The sequence below is a fragment of the Guillardia theta genome (assembly GCF_000315625.1).
Source record: "Guillardia theta CCMP2712 unplaced genomic scaffold GUITHscaffold_1, whole genome shotgun sequence".
In the NCBI taxonomy this organism is placed as follows: domain Eukaryota; class Cryptophyceae; order Pyrenomonadales; family Geminigeraceae; genus Guillardia; species Guillardia theta.
The window spans coordinates 852,608-870,191 of NW_005434673.1; the positions used below are offsets into that span (position 1 = coordinate 852,608).

Below are 17,584 nucleotides of genomic sequence, written 5' to 3' on the forward strand. Positions count from 1 at the left end.
GGAGTAATGCACGTGCAATTCACAGCCAGATAGCACCCTTGATTCCGCAGAATTATACCCAAGCTCCTCTTGTGTTCGATTCTGTATCAGGCAGTTCTAACCAGAATGAGCATATGGATCTCGTAACGGAGTGGTCACCTGTCCCTCCCTGTCTCAGCACTGTGGAAGGATAAAGGCAGAGAGAGGCCATGGCAGATAAACATACAAGCAGCGGATAACGGATACTTCCCCAGGTATGGGTCAGATTAACAAGACAAAGCAATCATTGTATCTTCCAAGTTTTTAATCACCAGAAGGCCAACCATTCAGGTGACCATCAATGGACCCCCGCCCTGAAGTTTCTGGTATTCGGATCTCGGGGAGGAGGAAGAGGGGGGGGCAGGGGGGGAGGAGGATTGGGAGGAGGAGGAGGATTGGGAGGAGGAGGAGGATTGGGAGGAGGAGAAAGATTGGGAGAAGGAGGAGGATTGGGAGGAGGAGGAGGATGGGGACAGGGATGGGGATCGAAAAGGAGATGGTTCGGAGCGCACAAGATTCTCATCGACGAACTCATACACGTCCTCGAGGCAAGTCACTCCAAGCTCGTTCACGAGACGCGGAAGCAGAGATTCGAGATGGTGCTTCTTGAGGAAATCTGCAAACAGACTTATTTTATGGGATCAGAGGACCAAAAGCACCTCTCAGTGGCTGAACGTCAAGGTCCTCCAGGTGGTCACCGGTGCTGCCAGTCGCTTCATCTTCCTTCCTCCCTCCCTGCTGCTGCTGACGATCTTCAAGCAGCTTCGCATCGTCAGATTCCTTCTCATGCCTCGACGACAAGTTCAAGTTCTCTTGTTGCAACGAAGGAGCCGCAGAAGGAGGATGCTTGTCTTCTGCTGGCTTCTCTGGCTGCTCCTGCTCCTTGCTGTTGTCCTCATTATTATGCTGATCGGAGAAGCTGCTCCACAGCCCGGAGACTCTCTCGCCCACCGACCCCATCAGCTTCGTTCTGCTCGAAGTCAGGTTCTGCACCAGCGCAGTGTTGAAGCGAGCGAGAGTGCGAGATCCCAACAGGGTCGGCTGCTGAGGACCAGGAGGGGCTTGCTGCTTCGGCCTTGGAGGAGAAGCTGCATTGGACAGGAGAAGGTCCTTGATGAACTTGACCGAGCATGCTGGCGGCTGGCGCTTGATATTCACCCTCCTGGATGTGCCGTCCGCTCTCTTGACCGTCACCTGCCACTTGAGGTCTCAGCGTCAAGGCAGCAGGCGCATCCTCCAACCTCCACGTATGAGTCCTGCGGGCCGCACAAGAGTTTCTGGACTTCACGGTCGGACAAGTTGGAGAAGAGAAGCCCGTTGATGCTCTCGAGCTTCTCCCTCGGGTCCTGCACAGCAGCATCAGCAGGCGAAGCCGCAGCTAGAGGGTCAGACCGGAAGCCTCAAGTTGCTGATCTGCTTGTCATCGCTGCCTGGCGAACGTCCCTCCTCCTCCTGGGGCACCGGCATGAGCAGCTCTCGTCGCAACGCCACGTCGAAGGAGCTCTGCATGTAATCCTTGATGTTCCTGCCCCTCGTCATCTTGAGAACGACGATGCTGCCGGGCGGCCCGACTATCAAGGACTTTGCGCCTTCCAGCCTGTTCGACACAGCAGTGGCAACCTGGCCAAGTCCAGCTGAGGAAGGCGAGGGAACGAATGAGGCTCTTCACCTTATCCCCGGCATTCTTCACTGAGAGCAGCACATCTCCCGGGAATATCTTGTCGCTCTTGTCCGCCGCGCTCCCGGGCACCACGGATTCAACTTCGACGACCCTACCCAGCAGTCATGAGCCAGGTTCGAGGGAGCGGCAAGAAGGCAGAACCATCTCCTGTGAGTCCTGAAAGTCCCCTGGAGGTCCCGAGAGCTGCTGCGCAGAACGATCCCAACGCCGCAGGGAGGACCGTCGTATTCCTGCGACACCGTTGAGTTCCAACAGTGACCCTCGACCTGCTCACCTCTGTCTTGTCGACTGTGCGATTGCTCGACGTCACCGGGTGGCTTACACGGAAGTTGTATTCCTCCAGTTTGAACTCTCCCGACTCCTTCCATGACCATGATAGCATCAGAAACGAAAGTTCCCCATCCTCCAAGTTCCTCACCATGCACTCGTTGTTCCTCCTCTGCACCTCGGAGGCGGTGTTGCTCCACATGACAGGCACCTCCGGGCCGTTGCTTTCATTAGCATGGAGCTCGGAAACGTCTGCCTCAGTCTCCTCTTGTAGCAGATCGCTCTGCCCAAGGACTCCATGGTCCTGTTGAGATTGATTCCTTACCCCAATTCATCGTTGTTCAGGACCTCGCTCACCTCAAGATCCCTCAGGATGTCGTCGACTGTCATATTGGTGTCTTGGAGATTCGCTTCACCTGTTCAATGGATGTTAACACTGAGTCTGGCCAGTGGCACACGATAGCCAACCGACCTGCCATCGAGTCTTGCAGATATGACAGCATTCCGTTCACATCTGCAGTGAGCGTTCACATCTATAGTGATGCCTCGCAGCAATTGTGTGCATTTTCTGCAAGGGTTCATACCATGTCCTATGAGCAAGTGCGAGTAGTCAACAAGCTCCTGTTGATCACCTCCGAGGTTCTTTGACGAAACTGACGAAACCATCATCAGACTTCCATGCACGATTGCGAGAGTTGCGCAAGATGTGGCTCGTACATTTTGTCGTGTTTGCAGCTTTGCTTACTGGAAAACACTCCTTTTCAGGATCGTGAACGATAGAGAGACTGTCTTACTTGACTTGGAGGGACTTTCTCTCTCGTCCTTGTCTACAGCTTCTAGCTCGATCTCGCCGTTCTTCTTGAGAAACTCAATCAGCGTCTGCTTGCCTTCCGTCGCTGCATCCTTCGGCGGTGACGAGGAAGTCTCTAAGTCAACGTTCACGGTTAACGACTCTCATACCAAAGAGCCAGTGCGCAGACCTCCCTGCGCTTCCCGCGCCTCCGGAGTTTCCGCTTTCTTGCGGCGTGCAGCAAGTTTGGACTGAGCGAAGGAGTCAGCGACGTCTCTTCCCTCGGCGAACCAACACCTCCAGTTCCGCATCAAGCTTGTTTGATTGGCTTGCTGGGATGTTGGTCGAGGTCTTTGGCTTGTTATGATCACGTTTCTTCAAGGGAAGCTTTCCCTCCTCTCTCTGCTCATGTGCTGTCTCCACCGCTGTCTCTTTCGCCTCGGCATACATGGTCGTCTTGCCGGCTTCCACCTCAGGTTGCGCTTCTTGGGCTCTTTCGTGCTCGATCTCTGCCTCAGGCTCCTCCCTGACGTCCTGTGCAGAGGAAACATCCTCCCGCGTGTCATCGACCTCGTTCGCACAAGAGCTTTGATCGCCTGCAGTTTGAGCATTTTCTGCGACTCTGTCCTTGTCGGCAGCGTTCACAGCATGATTGTCCGGCTGTACATCTCCGGCAGATTCCGACGGCGGCGCGACATTTTCGTCAACAACCTCGGGCTGAGAGACTGGTTCGTTCTCAGAGGTGATCTGTTTGTCTACCACCTTCTCAAGGGAGCTTTCAGCATGATCGGGCTCCTTGCTGACTTGATTCTCCTGGCCCGACTTCTCAACCTTCTTCTTCCGTCGTTCGATCTTCTTCTGCAATGCTGCTTGCATGCCTCCTGTGAACCGTCCTCGTCAGAGTACCGCAGGACCTCATTCGTTCTTTCCCTCCCAATCCCGCCAATCCCCTTCCAACCTTCACCCATTCGAACAGCAGCTCTCTCTCACTTCCTCACTGCCTTTCTTGCCCCTCCTCCTCCTCTCCTCTCTCCTCTCCCTCCTCTCAATCAATCTGCTCCCTCTTCTCCCGCCCTCCTCTCCCTCGTCTACGTCCCTCTTCTTCCTCCTCTCCCTCCTTTCCCTCCCTCGCTTCCTCCTCTTAGGCCAACACCGCCATCGGCTCTTCGGACAAACTCCATACGCCTACAGTACTGACTACCCGTCAATTGACCACCCTTGATTACGATCTGAGCATATGGTAGAGAGGAGGGGTTAGATTTAGCTTGAAAGATACCTGAAGGTACGGGTCACTTCAATACCCCTACCTACAATTTCATACTACCCCTACCATACAGCATATAACAAATCTTCCCGGCGGCTAGCTTGTTGGCCTGGATCTCACTACTTCCATGATTTATTACTGCCGGCAAGTCAGGCCCCGGCCCGGCCCGGCCCGGCCCGGCCCGGCCCGGCCCGGCCCGGCCCGGCCCGGGCGGCAAGGCGCCGAAAAAATGCAATAGCTGATTGAGAATTTGAAACTACTGCGGCAGAGGCCTCTATTATGGCTGCCAGGGGGCTGTGAACGCGGCGGCATGCGCACGACCCTCGCAAGATCTTGCTTCCTCCCTCCTCCTGCCTTCATCAGACCCTCTGCATCACTGCTTCTCAGCGCTCCTACGATCCATCGGTCACAACCTCTGGTCAGGCAATCGTCTTGCTCCTTCCTTCCCTCCCTCTCCTCGGGGCGAACTCTAGCCTCCCCGCCTGGCCCTCGCCCTTCTTCAAGTCCTCCTGGACCTCACGCTCCCACAAAAGCATCACACGCGTAAATTCGCTTTGAGGTGTCCGAATGATCTGCGTGCTCCCTGAGAAGAAATGAACCTGACTCCTTTGTTGCAGGACTGCTGGCAAGTACGGAATGGCGATGGAGCTCCAAACTACACTGAAGATTGCGTGAGTATTGATCTTGGGGAGCCTGTCCATCCATATCTTGTGATCAAGCTTCTTCTTGTAGTTGTCTGCAGCTTGCATGCGGTACAAACAAGAAGGCCAACATTGAGAATGCTGCGGCAAAGATCGCTGCTGCTTCAAAGCAAGGTGCAGAGATCATCGTGCTTCCGGTAGGCGCACTTAGAACGATCTGGTCGACAAGTTGTCACTGTTGCATCTCAGGAGTGTTTCAACTCTCCGTATGGAACGAAATATTTCCCGGAATATGCAGAGAATGTCATTGAAGGTGGTGTCGCAGTCGCTGGAGCCTTTGGGAGACGACTCACATGAGATGTTCTAGGTCAGTCAGAAACTGCTCTTATGCTATCAACAGCTGCTCGAGACAATAAGGTGTGTGTTTTGGTTGAGGTCGGCAAAGGGCAACGTGACCGTCGTCGATAGGTCTTCATCGTCGGAGGATCTTTCCCGGAAAAGGAGGGCGAGAAGATATACAACAGGTTGTCTTTGTCTTTGTCGACAACAAACAGCACGTGTATCTCACTTTCTGAATGATTGAAAACAGTTGCTACATCTTCAACCGCGACGGCGATATGGTTGCAAGGCATCGCAAAGTAGTTTCCCCCTTGGACATGATGTGGCTCTGTTGAGTTCGTATGACTCAGGTGCATCTCTTCGACATCGACATTCCTGGCAAGATAACTTTCAAGGAGTCTGACACCCTCTCGCCTGGAGATTGTCCTACCATTGTAGATCTCTCTGAACATGGTGAGTCTCCCCTAGCTCCTACAATTCTTTGATTTCCCATGGTTCTGTGCTGTATTAGGCGGGCCACCAGTTCGCATGGGAATCGGTAGGAGTAATTTCTTTCCTATCGATTTCTTTTGATGTAACGAGACAGGAATTTGTTATGACATTCGCTTTCCTGAGCTTGCTCTGCTATATCGGCATCTCGGTCAGGTGCTCTCTGACACACTCTGCCGTCTGAGCACTTGTTCGTCTCCAGGTTGTAGCATGCTCGTTTACCCAGGAGCATTCAACATGGTCACTGGACCCGCTCACTGGGAGCTGCTTCTGAGGGCTCGCGCTGTGGATACCCAGGTGAAGAAAGTAAGGAAGATGTCTGTCGTGAACCGAGCCATGTGCTGCAGTCTTTCGGGATTGTTTGTTCCCCAGCAAGGGACGAGTCTGCAGACTACATCGCCTGGGGACACTCGATGATTGTCGACCCATGGGGGGAAAAGGTCTTCTTCCCCTCCAGACTTTGTTCAGTGGGGTAATCCGAATGGCCAGCTCGGTGAACTGCAGGAGAAAGAAGACATCTTGATGGTAGACTTGGATCTTACGCAGGTTGATTGGGAGGGGACCATGTTGTTGCTGCGAACGTAAAGCTTGCCAAGGTGGTTTCTCGCCGCCAGAACATGCCATATTGGTTGCAGAGGCGACAGGATATCTACAAGGTGACAAGTGCAGCTGAAGGAGGATTGATGATGATGCTTTCGCTTCAGTTGTCTTCTCCGTTTATGCCGGAAAAGAAGCCAAGCCCGGACAAGTGAGCGAGTCAGGATCACAGTTGGGGATCTTCGATTTATTGATATCATCCACTGGCTCTTGAGCAAAATCTACATAAGAAAAACGAGCAACTTCCTCCATCAGACTCCAGGCTGCGCAGCAGCATGCCCTCCGGACCAGCGCAGCGAATGACGAGGCTGACTCATATGGTCTCCAGCTTGAAGTTGGAAGGAAGGGAGATAAACTTGTCCTGCTCCACTCTGGCATGGGCTGCCGCTTCTTCCGCGGTCCATGGATGTTGGAGGAGGTCGTCATCGTCCGAGGGGCAAGAAGCCGTGCTGAGACCGTCTGCTGACTTGAGAGACGCAGAGCTGGGGGTGTTGGGCCTTCCTTGAGGGAAGAGAACTTGCTGCCAGCTGAGAGCGTCATGGAGGTCGTCAAAGGGGACGGAGATCGGCGGCGAGATGATGGGGCATGGCGGCAAGGAGCGAAGGAATGAGAAGTGAGGGGGATGCTAGAAAGGTGGACCGGGGCGGGGCTGGGGAGAGAGATAGGGGTGGGGGTCACCGGGTGGGGTGGGTTGAAGGGGAGGGCATGAAGATTGGCAGGTTACCAAGAGGTCCGCGTATTGTAGCATCGAGCCTTACAGTGTGCTCCTGACCCCTTCCTCCTCCTCCATGTCTGCACTCTCTCGCCCCTCCGCCGGCATTCCACAACAAGACCTCGTCTCCGATCCTGTCCCTGAGCAAGATATCGTCGACAGCCTCTCTTGGCAGCACGTCCTCTTCCCTGATGGACACCTCGCATCCCGGGCCTCCAGCTTCGCGTCACCAGGAGTTTCCGGAACTCATGGGCGCCTGCGGGCGGCCCATCGGGAAGAGCGCGGCCTCCCACGCCAGGGCCTCCTCGGGCTCCTGGCTGCCTTCCATCTTGAGCTCCAGTGCGATCTCAGTCTCGAGTGCCATCGTGCGGGCTGAGATCAAGTAAACACCATTACATCTTAGCAAAGCACCTTTCGATTCATGGATGTACTTCCAACGTCCAAAGAGACAAAACGATTTTTATCACCAGATTCGATCCTACCTTCATCCCCACTGCTCAGGATGCTGAGGACATGATTGCGGAGTTCTACCGAAGTTCTATTGAATTACCACGTAATGTCCCAAGGCCAGACCAAGGCAGCTCAGACACAGCACACAGACAAACGATCACCATTTGATGCAACAAACAATCATCTCATCAATGGGTTTCATCAATCAGCCCCTCCCCGATCAAGACCTTGCTGATAGTCTCTCCTGGCAACACGTTCTCTTCCCCGCCCCAGGGCTCGTATCCCCCTCTCCAAGCTGCTCATCGCTCAAGTCGTTGGTCGCTAGCTCCTTGGACGAGGACGAGATCGCCGACGAGGGGAGTGAGGCTGACGGAAGCGAGAGAGGAGCGATGGCTAGGAGCACAAGAGCAAAGGTCGGCGAGCCGAGTACACCAACAGCAATATCTCATCACGTTGCACAAGAAAATGTCAACTTGATGGGAGCAAAGTGTCAATCATTACTTTAATTATTTTACAGAAGCAAGCCTTAAGGTATTCTTGATGTTTGATTATATATCTCTTGAAACAGCCATTTACGCGTTAACTCCGACATCATTGAGATCCAAACCCTGTCGTTTTACCATGGCATGTTCTAGTGCTCTTAGGAGCATTCCCTGCTCTCCTTCAACTTTGATCGCATATCTTGGTCTACGTTTTTCGAATTTGAAGTTCCTTGGAAGTGAGATGTACTTTTTCAGAGGCCCCTGTACTAGCCCATCCTGGCAGTCATGCATGTAACCTGCCCGACTGCACGAAACCATGCAGCTATCTCTGACTCCATGATTACGAGCCGCTCCTTGTTCTTCACACTTGCTAGTCTCAGAGAACTCCTGGTGCTCGTGATCGGCTTCCTCTTCCTCCGAGCTGCTCTCCACCAACGACTTGAGCGACCCGAAGCTGGAGGCCCGGGATGCGAGGTGTCCATCAGGGAAGAGGACGTGCTGCCAAGAGAGGCTGTCGGCGATATCTTGCTCAGGAACAGGATCGGTAGCGATATCGCTGGAGGTTCCGGAATGTGCCATGGGTGGTTGACTGGAGGTGCTGGCCAAGCTCACGAGGAGGGGAGAAATAACGAGGAATTGGGGGAAGGGAATGGGGCGGAACGAAATGATTATATGAAAAATCACATCCTTTGAAATTTGGTGGAGTCCGTGAACAGGCATAATACTGCGTTTGAAGGTATGGGGCCCATAAATAAATTCTGGATTCTTCTTCCCGCAATAAATCTTCCAAAATATTTCTTTTCAGATCTGAGCGCGTTTTTGTCGCATGACAGGCACTACTGGTCACGGAATTTTTTTGCAGTGACTCAGCGGGTTAAGAAGTCGGAATGATTTTGCTGTCCCTGGAATATCGTATATAACACTTGAGGTGGGCCTGTCTGTCCTCCTGCCTGCCTGTCGGACGAGCTCGCACGAATGGACTTTGAGTAAAGATCTGGTTGATCATGATGATTTACTAGTGAGTTCCATATTGTAGCAAAACGATTTTGAATGATTTATCTGAAGGAACGTAAAGCTAGCCAAACCTTCTGGCAATCAAACGCAGAAAAATGGCGATGCAATGCCGCACACAGCTTGAGTTTCCTCAGAAGCATTCATTACTTCAAGTAATCTTAGTTTTGTCATTTACAAAATCAACAAAGATGAACAAATATAGAGTCCATTTTTCACTCGTTCTTCAAGATAACGCCTCTTTTCTTCATGGCATCCCTCAGACTCCCCAGCAGCATCCCCTCCTTCCCTTCAGCCTTCACCACCTGGCTTCGTCGCCTTCCTTCCAACCTCACTTCCCTCGGAAGCGATATCCAGATCTCCTCGCCCCGGGCAGAGATCTCTGTCGTGCTGTCATCACAGCTGATGTCCAACATCGATTGTCCTCCTGCTCCTCTCGGGCCGCGGGATCCTCCACCCTCCGCCGCCCCTTCATCAGCCAGATCGTCTTGACCTTGATAATCCTCCTCTTCCTCCGAGCTGCTCTCCACCAACGACTTGAGCGATGCGAAGCTGGAGGCCCGGGATGCGAGGTGTCCATCAGGGAAGAGGACGTGCTGCCAAGAGAGGCTGTCGACGATATCTTGCTCAGGAACAGGATCGGAGACGAGGTCTTGTTGTGGAATGCCGGCGGAGGGGCGAGAGAGTGCAGACATGGAGGAGGAGGAAGGGGTCAGGAGCACACTGTAAGGCTCGATGTTATAGCGGGGCACGAGGGGGACAGGGGAACTGAGATGACATCTAGACTGTTCGAATTCCCTTATTTCTCAACGTTTCGGATCTGCAAATGCGGTGACTCGTGACTTGGGGGAGAAAACTGGTCGCAAAGGAGACGGAATTCTCTTACGCGATATAATGACTGGCTTCGGCTAGCGGGACCGATTCAGTTGCAAGTATCGAGAATCTTCCATGTATCTCAACAAACAGATACGTATCGTGGTAACCTGACCAGGATGCTGTTGATGTTCCCATATCAACAGATCCTCCCCAATCAATACGACAGCGACACTTTTCGAAAGACCTGGTCGCAATGTCTTCCAACATGGTGGAAGCAGAGCTTCTGAATCAGCCCCTCCCCGATCAAGACCTTGCTGATAGTCTCTCCTGGCAACACGTTCTCTTCCCCGCCCCAGGGCTCGTATCCCCCTCTCCAAGCTGCTCATCGCTCAAGTCGTTGGTCGCTGGCTCCTTGGACGAGGACGAGATCGCCGACGAGGGGAGTGAGGCTGACGGAAGCGAGAGAGGAGCGGTGGCTAGGAGCACAAGAGCAAAGTCGAGTACACCTGCAGCAGGAATGGTTGACCTGGGCCTGGGGGGAGCACTAGATGATGAGCGTCCAGAGCTAGGAATAAGATGGATCTCCCCCCCAAGACATGTAAGATGGATCTCCCTCCCAAGACAGCCGAGGCTCAGAGCAGATGACGTCAGCAAGCAGTGGATGCTTCTCCAAAGCCTCCATCAGGCAATCGAAAAGTATCTCGCAAGAAGTGGCGCAGGTGAAGCGCCCAACTTACGGGTCAATAGCTCCATACTGCCACGTCCATGAATGATTCCTGAGTCACCAGCCAGCCCATGCTGCAAGGGACCTTTTCCAGTTTTGTCCCGTGTTACCTTTGCCGGATAACTGGGAAGAAGTTTTGGGCATTTTAATGCTATTTGAAATGAATTCAACATCTTTTTTAAGGAGTCGAACCCATCGAGCGGAGTGCTCGCATGTGTATACCATGTTCAATCACACGGCATGCTCTACTCGCTGGATACTTCATGAGCATACTCTTTGCAGCGGGCGCGTTGCGAACACAACCAGGTCATGCTAGACAATTCATTGCATACTCAATGACTTCAGATGACTCAACGAGGCTTTCCTCTCCCGTTCCTTCCGGGCTACATCACAAAGGCTCTGCAGAAGCAGGCCGTCGTTTCCCTTTCTTTTCTTCGCGTGGTTGTGAGCAGAGATCTCGAAACTGAAGTTCATAGGGAGGGAGATACAGGGCGGTGACGCAATGCCTTCTGACCGGCGGATTCTCTTCTGCGCTCGCTGCTCTCGATGATCTTTTGAAGCAATGCAAGGGCGTGACAAGTTGACTTGTTGGCTATCAGACAAAGAAAGAGTCGCAAGCTTGATCCCACACGTTTCTGGAGCGAAGATGAAGGCGGAGGACCTTTGGCTTTGAGGGGGCTGAACTGATGGTGCGGCAATCCCAACCGACATGTCACCCAGCCGGAGGTAGCGGAATACGAGATGAGATGCCCACAGAAAGACCCGGGGCAACAACAGAGGCCGGGAAAAGCGAGACAAGGAAGCGAAGGAGCGGAGGGAGGTATGTATGGGGCAATGAAAGGGAGTAAAGGGGAAGGGGAAGTGGAAGGGAGAGGAAAAATTGAACAAAGGGATGAGTACAGGGGGATGAAAATGGAGGGATAAGAAGCAAGAAACGACTACAGGGGAATGAAGGGGAGGGATGCTGGCCTTGTTGTTTCCTCTGCAGGTAGGCGAGGAACGATGCACACACAAAGCAGGCGAGGAGGCTGCCCAAGTGGAGTCCGTGATTGCCCGCTAACGAACGTTCCCAAGTTGATATCAAACGCTGCCATAACACATCGTTTGGTTTCATCATATGGCCCCTTGTGTGTTGTAATATGACCCCTTCGGGCTTCCCCCCATTCCCCCCCCTCTGTCCACCCCCTTCGATGGTTTCCTGCCCTAAGCAAGCGGGAGCATAGTCCATTGTGGTGACCGACCTCCCCCTCCCACGCGACTCTCCTCCTCTTGTCTCACCTTACCCGTCCACTCTTATTCCTTCGCTCCTTGCCGCCATGCCCCATCATCTCGGTTTAGCGCCGATCTCCGTCCCTCTTGACGACCTCCATGACGCTCTCAGCTGGCAGCACGTTCTCTTCCCTCAAGGAAGGCCCAACACCCCCAGCTCTGCGTCTCTCAAGTCAGCAGACGGTCTCAGCACGGCTTCTTGCCCCTCGGACGATGACGACCTCCTCCAACATCCATGGACCGCGGAAGAAGCGGCAGTCCACGCCAGGGTGGAGCAGGACAAGTTTATCTCCCTTCCTTCCAACTTCAAGCTGGAGACCAGACGAGTCAGCCTCGTCATTCGCTGCGCTGGTCCGGAGGGCATGCTGCTGCGCAGCCTGGAGGAGGCTCTGCACAAGCATGGTGGCTCCTTCTTCGAGACGGAGGCTGGAGAGTGAGCCAACTGCTTGGCGACAAGTGTTTCTCAAAGCATGATATCGTAACGGTTGATCATGACAGAGATGTTTCTAAGGCTGTAGTGGATGCTGTAGAGATCCGGTGAGGATCAAGTCTGATGGAGGAAGTTGCTCGTTTTTCTTATGTAGATTTTGCTCAAGAGCCAGTGGATGATATCAATAAATCGAAGATCCCCAAATGTGATCCTGACTCGCTCACTTGTCCGGGCTTGGCTTCTTTTCCGGCATAAACGGAGAAGACAACTGAAGCGAAAGCATCATCATCACTCCTCCTTCAGCTGCACTTGTCACCTTGTAGATATCCTGTCGCCTCTGCAACCAATATGGCATGTTTTGGCGGCGAGAAACCACCTTGGCAAGCATAACGTTTGCAGCAACAACATGGTCCCCTCCCAATCAACCTGCGTAAGATCCAAGTCTACCATCAAGATGTCTTCTTTCTCCTGCAGTTCACCGAGCTGGCCATTCGGATTACCCCACTGAACAAAGTCTGGAGGGGAAGAGGACCTTTTCTCCCCATAGGTCGACAATCATCGAGTGTCCCCAGGCGATGTAGTCTGCAGACTCGTCCCTTGCTGGGGAACAAACAATCCCGAAAGACTGCAGCACATGGCTCGGTTCACGACAGACATCTTCCTTACTTTCTTCACCTGGGTATCCACAGCGCGAGCCCTCAGAAGCAGCTCCCAGTGAGCGGGTCCAGTGACCATTTATTTACATCTCTATATCTACATCAGTCTTACATCTCCCCCTCCCCATTCTTCTTCTCCCCCTTCCTCCTTCACTCTTGAGCCCCCCGGCCGCTCCTCAGCGACTGCCTCCTCATCGCCTCCTCGATCGACCTCAACAGCATCCCCTCCTTCCCCGTCCCTCTGATCGCCCGGCTCCTCTGCCTCGCCTCAAGCTTGAAGCCCGTCGGATACGAGATCCCCCACGCCTCTCCTTCCTCGTCCCTCTCCGCCAACGCCGCTGCCTCCTTTCCTGTCGCGACCTTGGACGCCTGCGGGCGGCCCCTCGGGAAGAGCGCGGCCTCCCACGCCAGGGCCTCCTCGGGCTCCTGGCTGCCTTCCGTCTTGAGCTCCAGTGCGATCTCAGTCTCGAGTGCCATCCTGCTTGCCTTGATGTGTGTGTGTGTGCGGCCGAGCACAAGGGGGCAGGAAATAAGTAAAGGGGCATGGGGAGGGGGACGGCCCAGCTTCTCCGTGACCATGCCGAGGTATGTAGTAAAGATATCTCATGCGACCGACCCCTTATCAGCAAGTCACGCTACACCACGGCCTTCGGTCACGTCATACCAGGGCCTTGGATACCGCGTAACAGGCAAGTGGGTCGTGAAGTGTAGGACGGCTTTGCTGCCTTGTGTTGGGTAGCTATCGCTTGACTGAGGCGAGCTGGCTTTCGACCCCCCTCCCGAATCCAAAAACCTTGCTGCCCCGGATATCCTCCCGACACTCGTTGGCCAGGGGTGAGCATGTCTAACATCCTTGCTCTTGCGTCCGACCCCGTTCCTTCAGACGAGCTGCAAGGCGGGCTGTCGTGGCAGCATGTGCTGTTCCCTGTCGGCCGAAGCCCATCCCCGACCTCGTCGTCCAAATCAGTAGGAGAGGGCGAGAGCGATTGCTCAACGGAATCTTCGTCGGAGGACACAGACGACGAAGACCAAGTGAGAGAGAGGGGCCGGGGGCTTGCTGATGGCATACAGCTCGACGTGATCGAGCCGAGATGGATATCGCTTCCGACTTGCTTCATCTTGGAACCGAGACCCCGGAGCCTAGCAATCCGTACCCAAGGACGAGAGGACATGCTGCTGCGGAGCTTACAGGAGGCAGTGTCGAGGTACGGGAGAGTGCGGGGTTGAGTAGGGCGTCATCGCGAGACGACAAGAGAGCAAGGCTTGCAGCTGACATCAAGGAGGTGCCCCCCCACATGTCATTTTGCTTGTCAATACAAGAGCACGAAACCTGAGATCGACTGATTTTGTTGAGTTTGTCACGACATGAGCATAGCGCGATGGTCTTTGTTTCGAGATAGGTATGAGATCCAAGCTTGTATCGCATCAGACCCTAGAGTCTATCTCAAGCTCATGCTACACGTGCCCGCCAATGCACCTCGCTCCAACGACCGTGGCATGCCAGCCAGAAAGAAGATGCTTCGAGCTCACGATGAAGGGAAGACTAGAGTCCCAGGAGGCCCAGGCGAGGGAGGCAACGATGATGCGATGTGGGAGAGGTGAAGATGCACGTGCGGATGAGGGCCTCGATGTGAGTTCTACTTGCTCATCGGCGGGGAGCGTTTGTAGGAAACGTGACTTCATCGGCACTGATTGTCGTGCTACACCACCGTGCACAGCACGGGAATGATCACTTAGGGATAGCACCGTATGAATGCGGAGCGCACAAACCATGACAAGAGTCACTTCTTCTGTCTTGATGATGATCAGCCTCTTTATTTACATCTCTATATCTACATCAGTCTTACATCTCCCCCTCCCCATTCTTCTTCTCCCCCTTCCTCCTTCACTCTTGAGCCCCCCGGCCGCTCCTCAGCGACTGCCTCCTCATCGCCTCCTCGATCGACCTCAGCAGCATCCCCTCCTTCCCCGTCCCTCTGATCGCCCGGCTCCTCTGCCTCGCCTCAAGCTTGAAGCCCGTCGGATACGAGATCCCCCACGCCTCTCCTTCCTCGTCCCTCTCCGCCAACGCCGCTGCCTCCTTTCCTGTCGCGACCTTGGACGCCTGCGGGCGGCCCCTCGGGAAGAGCGCGGCCTCCCACGCCAGGGCCTCCTCGGGCTCCTGGCTGCCTTCCGTCTTGAGCTCCAGTGCGATCTCAGTCTCGAGTGCCATCCTGCTTGCCTTGATGTGTGTGTGTGTGCGGCCGAGCACAAGGGGGCAGGAAATAAGTAAAGGGGCATGGGGAGGGGGACGGCCCAGCTTCTCCGTGACCATGCCGAGGTATGTAGTAAAGATATCTCATGCGACCGACCCCTTATCAGCAAGTCACGCTACACCACGGCCTTCGGTCACGTCATACCAGGGCCTTGGATACCGCGTAACAGGCAAGTGGGTCGTGAAGTGTAGGACGGCTTTGCTGCCTTGTGTTGGGTAGCTATCGCTTGACTGAGGCGAGCTGGCTTTCGACCCCCCTCCCGAATCCAAAAACCTTGCTGCCCCGGATATCCTCCCGACACTCGTTGGCCAGGGGTGAGCATGTCCAACATCCTTGCTCTTGCGTCCGACCCCGTTCCTCCAGACGAGCTGCAAGGCGGGCTGTCGTGGCAGCATGTGCTGTTCCCTGTCGGCCGAAGCCCATCCCCGACCTCGTCGTCCAAATCAGTAGGAGATGGCGAGAGCGATTGCTCAACGGAATCTTCGTCGGAGGACACAGACGACGAAGACCAAGTGAGAGAGAGGGGCCGGGGGCTTGCTGATGGCATACAGCTCGACGTGATCGAGCCGAGATGGATATCGCTTCCGACTTGCTTCATCTTGGAACCGAGACCCCGGAGCCTAGCAATCCGTATCCAAGGACGAGAGGACATGCTGCTGCGGAGCTTACAGGAGGCAGTGTCGAGGTACGGGAGAGTGCGGGGTTGAGTAGGGCGTCATCGCGAGACGACAAGAGAGCAAGGCTTGCAGCTGACGTCAAGGAGGTGCCCCCCCCACATGTCATTTTGCTTGTCAATACAAGAGCACGAAACCTGAGACCGACTGATTTTGTTGAGTTTGTCACGACATGAGCATAGCGCGATGGTCTTTGTTTCGAGATAGGTATGAGATCCAAGCTTGTATCGCATCAGACCCTAGAGTCTATCTCAAGCTCATGCTACACGTGCCCGCCAATGCACCTCGCTCCAACGACCGTGGCATGCCAGCCAGAAAGAAGATGCTTCGAGCTCACGATGGAGGGAAGACTAGAGTCCGAGGAGGCCCAGGCGAGGGAGGCAACGATGATGCGATGTGGGAGAGGTGAAGATGCACGTGCGGATGAGGGCCTCGATGTGAGTTCTACTTGCTCATCGGCGGGGAGCGTTTGTAGGAAACGTGACTTCATCGGCACTGATTGTCACGCTACACCACCGTGCACAGCACGGGAATGATCACTTAGGGATAGCACCGTATGAATGCGGAGCGCACAAACCATGACAAGAGTCACTTCTTCTGTCTTGATGATGATCAGCCTCTTTATTTACATCTCTATATCTACATCAGTCTTACATCTCCCCCTCCCCATTCTTCTTCTCCCCCTTCCTCCCCCTCAGCGACTGCCTCCTCATCGCCTCCTCGATCGACCTCAGCAGCATCCCCTCCTTCCCCGTCCCTCTGATCGCCCGGCTCCTCTGCCTCGCCTCAAGCTTGAAGCCCGTCGGATACGAGATCCCCCACGCCTCTCCTTCCTCGTCCCTCTCCGCCAACGCCGCTGCCTCCTTTCCTGTCGCGACCTTGGACGCCTGCGGGCGGCCCCTCGGGAAGAGCGCGGCCTCCCACGCCAGGGCCTCCTCGGGCTCCTGGCTGCCTTCCGTCTTGAGCTCCAGTGCGATCTCAGTCTCGAGTGCCATCCTGCGGTGCCTTGATGTGTGTGTGTGCGGCCGAGCACAAGGGGGCAGGAAATAAGTAAAGGGGCATGGGGAGGGGGACGGCCCAGCTTCTCCGTGACCATGCCGAGGTATGTAGTAAAGATATCTCATGCGACCGACCCCTTATCAGCAAGTCACGCTACACCACGGCCTTCGGTCACGTCATACCAGGGCCTTGGATACCGCGTAACAGGCAAGTGGGTCAAGGCGGGCTGTCGTGGCAGCATGTGCTGTTCCCTGTCGGCCGAAGCCCATCCCCGACCTCGTCGTCCAAATCAGTAGGAGATGGCGAGAGCGATTGCTCAACGGAATCTTCGTCGGAGGACACAGACGACGAAGACCAAGTGAGAGAGAGGGGCCGGGGGCTTGCTGATGGCATACAGCTCGACGTGATCGAGCCGAGATGGATATCGCTTCCGACTGGCTTCATCTTGGAACCGAGACCCCGGAGCCTAGCAATCCGTATCCAAGGACGAGAGGACATGCTGCTGCGGAGCTTACAGGAGGCAGTGTCGAGGTACGGGAGAGTGCGGGGTTGAGTAGGGCGTCATCGCGAGACGACAAGAGAGCAACAATGGAAGACTGATGTAGATATAAAGATCAAAATATAGAGGCTGATAATCGTGAAGACAGAAGAAGTGGATCATGTCATGGTTTGTTTTTCCTGATGGCGACTGTGCCTCCTGATGAACTCCCGATATGATAAATTCGCCCATCCTCCAACTGTGTCCCAGGAACAAGGCAATCCATCCAGCTTTCTGGAGGCGAGCGCTCCGCATTCATACGGTGCTATCCCTAAGTGATCATTCCCGTGCTGTGCACGGTAGTGTAGCGTGACAATCAGTGCCGATGAAGTCACGTTTCCTACAAACGCTCCCCGCCGATGAGCAAGTAGAACTCACATCGAGGCCCTCATCCGCACGTGCATCTTCACCTCTCCCACATCGCATCATCGTTGCCTCCCTCGCCTGGGCCTCCTCGGACTCTAGTCTTCCCTCCATCGTGA

General features: G+C 54.6%; 11 protein-coding genes across 11 annotated transcripts in view; 3 read left to right on the forward strand and 8 right to left on the reverse strand.

Moving 5' to 3' along the window:
• GUITHDRAFT_99168 (hypothetical protein) overlaps positions 1–3,632 on the reverse strand; it is a gene marked incomplete at both ends in the record, with an annotated part of 4,723 nt that extends 1,091 nt beyond the window's left edge. Inside the window, 15 exons of the mRNA XM_005842308.1 lie at positions 531–634; positions 678–1,212; positions 1,260–1,364; positions 1,411–1,638; positions 1,688–1,790; positions 1,841–1,929; positions 1,974–2,060; positions 2,118–2,270; positions 2,324–2,382; positions 2,439–2,480; positions 2,551–2,619; positions 2,684–2,710; positions 2,761–2,869; positions 2,927–3,007; positions 3,054–3,632. Of these exons, the coding sequence (XP_005842365.1) occupies positions 531–634; positions 678–1,212; positions 1,260–1,364; positions 1,411–1,638; positions 1,688–1,790; positions 1,841–1,929; positions 1,974–2,060; positions 2,118–2,270; positions 2,324–2,382; positions 2,439–2,480; positions 2,551–2,619; positions 2,684–2,710; positions 2,761–2,869; positions 2,927–3,007; positions 3,054–3,632 (2,370 nt within the window). The remainder of the gene's footprint in view (positions 1–530; positions 635–677; positions 1,213–1,259; positions 1,365–1,410; positions 1,639–1,687; positions 1,791–1,840; positions 1,930–1,973; positions 2,061–2,117; positions 2,271–2,323; positions 2,383–2,438; positions 2,481–2,550; positions 2,620–2,683; positions 2,711–2,760; positions 2,870–2,926; positions 3,008–3,053) is intronic.
• Positions 3,633–4,587: 955 nt separating this feature from the next.
• Positions 4,588–6,241, forward strand: GUITHDRAFT_99169 (hypothetical protein; the record flags this gene model as incomplete). The annotated part of the gene is made up of 15 exons (XM_005842309.1): positions 4,588–4,596; positions 4,638–4,691; positions 4,763–4,858; positions 4,911–4,977; positions 5,029–5,078; positions 5,130–5,185; positions 5,251–5,299; positions 5,351–5,453; positions 5,512–5,538; positions 5,587–5,640; positions 5,692–5,786; positions 5,837–5,929; positions 5,979–6,035; positions 6,077–6,145; positions 6,194–6,241. The coding sequence occupies 15 exons, from the start codon at positions 4,588–4,590 to the stop codon at positions 6,239–6,241; spliced, it is 927 nt and encodes a 308-aa protein (XP_005842366.1).
• Positions 6,242–6,399: 158 nt separating this feature from the next.
• GUITHDRAFT_99170 (hypothetical protein) lies at positions 6,400–7,162 on the reverse strand (the record flags this gene model as incomplete). Its single annotated transcript, XM_005842310.1, has 3 exons — positions 6,400–6,606; positions 6,845–6,986; positions 7,029–7,162. The coding sequence occupies 3 exons, from the start codon at positions 7,160–7,162 to the stop codon at positions 6,400–6,402; spliced, it is 483 nt and encodes a 160-aa protein (XP_005842367.1).
• A 658-nt stretch (positions 7,163–7,820) lies between these two features.
• GUITHDRAFT_131602 (hypothetical protein) lies at positions 7,821–8,309 on the reverse strand (the record flags this gene model as incomplete). The annotated part of the gene is made up of 1 exon (XM_005842311.1): positions 7,821–8,309. The coding sequence occupies one exon, from the start codon at positions 8,307–8,309 to the stop codon at positions 7,821–7,823; it is 489 nt and encodes a 162-aa protein (XP_005842368.1).
• A 647-nt stretch (positions 8,310–8,956) lies between these two features.
• On the reverse strand, positions 8,957–9,436 carry GUITHDRAFT_131603 (hypothetical protein; the record flags this gene model as incomplete). The annotated part of the gene is made up of 1 exon (XM_005842312.1): positions 8,957–9,436. The coding sequence occupies one exon, from the start codon at positions 9,434–9,436 to the stop codon at positions 8,957–8,959; it is 480 nt and encodes a 159-aa protein (XP_005842369.1).
• Positions 9,437–11,597: 2,161 nt separating this feature from the next.
• GUITHDRAFT_99171 (hypothetical protein) lies at positions 11,598–12,091 on the forward strand (the record flags this gene model as incomplete). Its single annotated transcript, XM_005842313.1, has 2 exons — positions 11,598–11,983; positions 12,049–12,091. The coding sequence occupies 2 exons, from the start codon at positions 11,598–11,600 to the stop codon at positions 12,089–12,091; spliced, it is 429 nt and encodes a 142-aa protein (XP_005842370.1).
• A 109-nt stretch (positions 12,092–12,200) lies between these two features.
• On the reverse strand, positions 12,201–12,715 carry GUITHDRAFT_99172 (hypothetical protein; the record flags this gene model as incomplete). Its single annotated transcript, XM_005842314.1, has 5 exons — positions 12,201–12,248; positions 12,297–12,356; positions 12,407–12,463; positions 12,513–12,605; positions 12,656–12,715. The coding sequence occupies 5 exons, from the start codon at positions 12,713–12,715 to the stop codon at positions 12,201–12,203; spliced, it is 318 nt and encodes a 105-aa protein (XP_005842371.1).
• GUITHDRAFT_149783 (hypothetical protein) lies at positions 12,698–13,114 on the reverse strand (the record flags this gene model as incomplete). Its single annotated transcript, XM_005842315.1, has 1 exon — positions 12,698–13,114. A coding segment is annotated over one exon (328 nt), but the record flags the coding sequence as incomplete, so codon positions are not given.
• Positions 13,115–13,458: 344 nt separating this feature from the next.
• GUITHDRAFT_149784 (hypothetical protein) lies at positions 13,459–13,969 on the forward strand. The gene has a single exon (XM_005842316.1). It carries the CDS (start codon positions 13,477–13,479, stop codon positions 13,861–13,863), a length of 387 nt encoding a protein of 128 aa, XP_005842373.1. The 5' UTR covers positions 13,459–13,476; the 3' UTR covers positions 13,864–13,969.
• Positions 13,970–14,521: 552 nt separating this feature from the next.
• Positions 14,522–14,848, reverse strand: GUITHDRAFT_99174 (hypothetical protein; the record flags this gene model as incomplete). The annotated part of the gene is made up of 1 exon (XM_005842317.1): positions 14,522–14,848. The coding sequence occupies one exon, from the start codon at positions 14,846–14,848 to the stop codon at positions 14,522–14,524; it is 327 nt and encodes a 108-aa protein (XP_005842374.1).
• A 1,367-nt stretch (positions 14,849–16,215) lies between these two features.
• Positions 16,216–16,560, reverse strand: GUITHDRAFT_99175 (hypothetical protein; the record flags this gene model as incomplete). Its single annotated transcript, XM_005842318.1, has 1 exon — positions 16,216–16,560. The coding sequence occupies one exon, from the start codon at positions 16,558–16,560 to the stop codon at positions 16,216–16,218; it is 345 nt and encodes a 114-aa protein (XP_005842375.1).
• Positions 16,561–17,584: the final 1,024 nt, after the last annotated feature.

Coding starts and splice junctions, on each gene's coding strand:
- GUITHDRAFT_149784 (XM_005842316.1), top strand. CDS start 13,477: ATGTCTAACATCCTTGCTCTTGCGTCCGACCCCGTTCCTTCAGACGAG.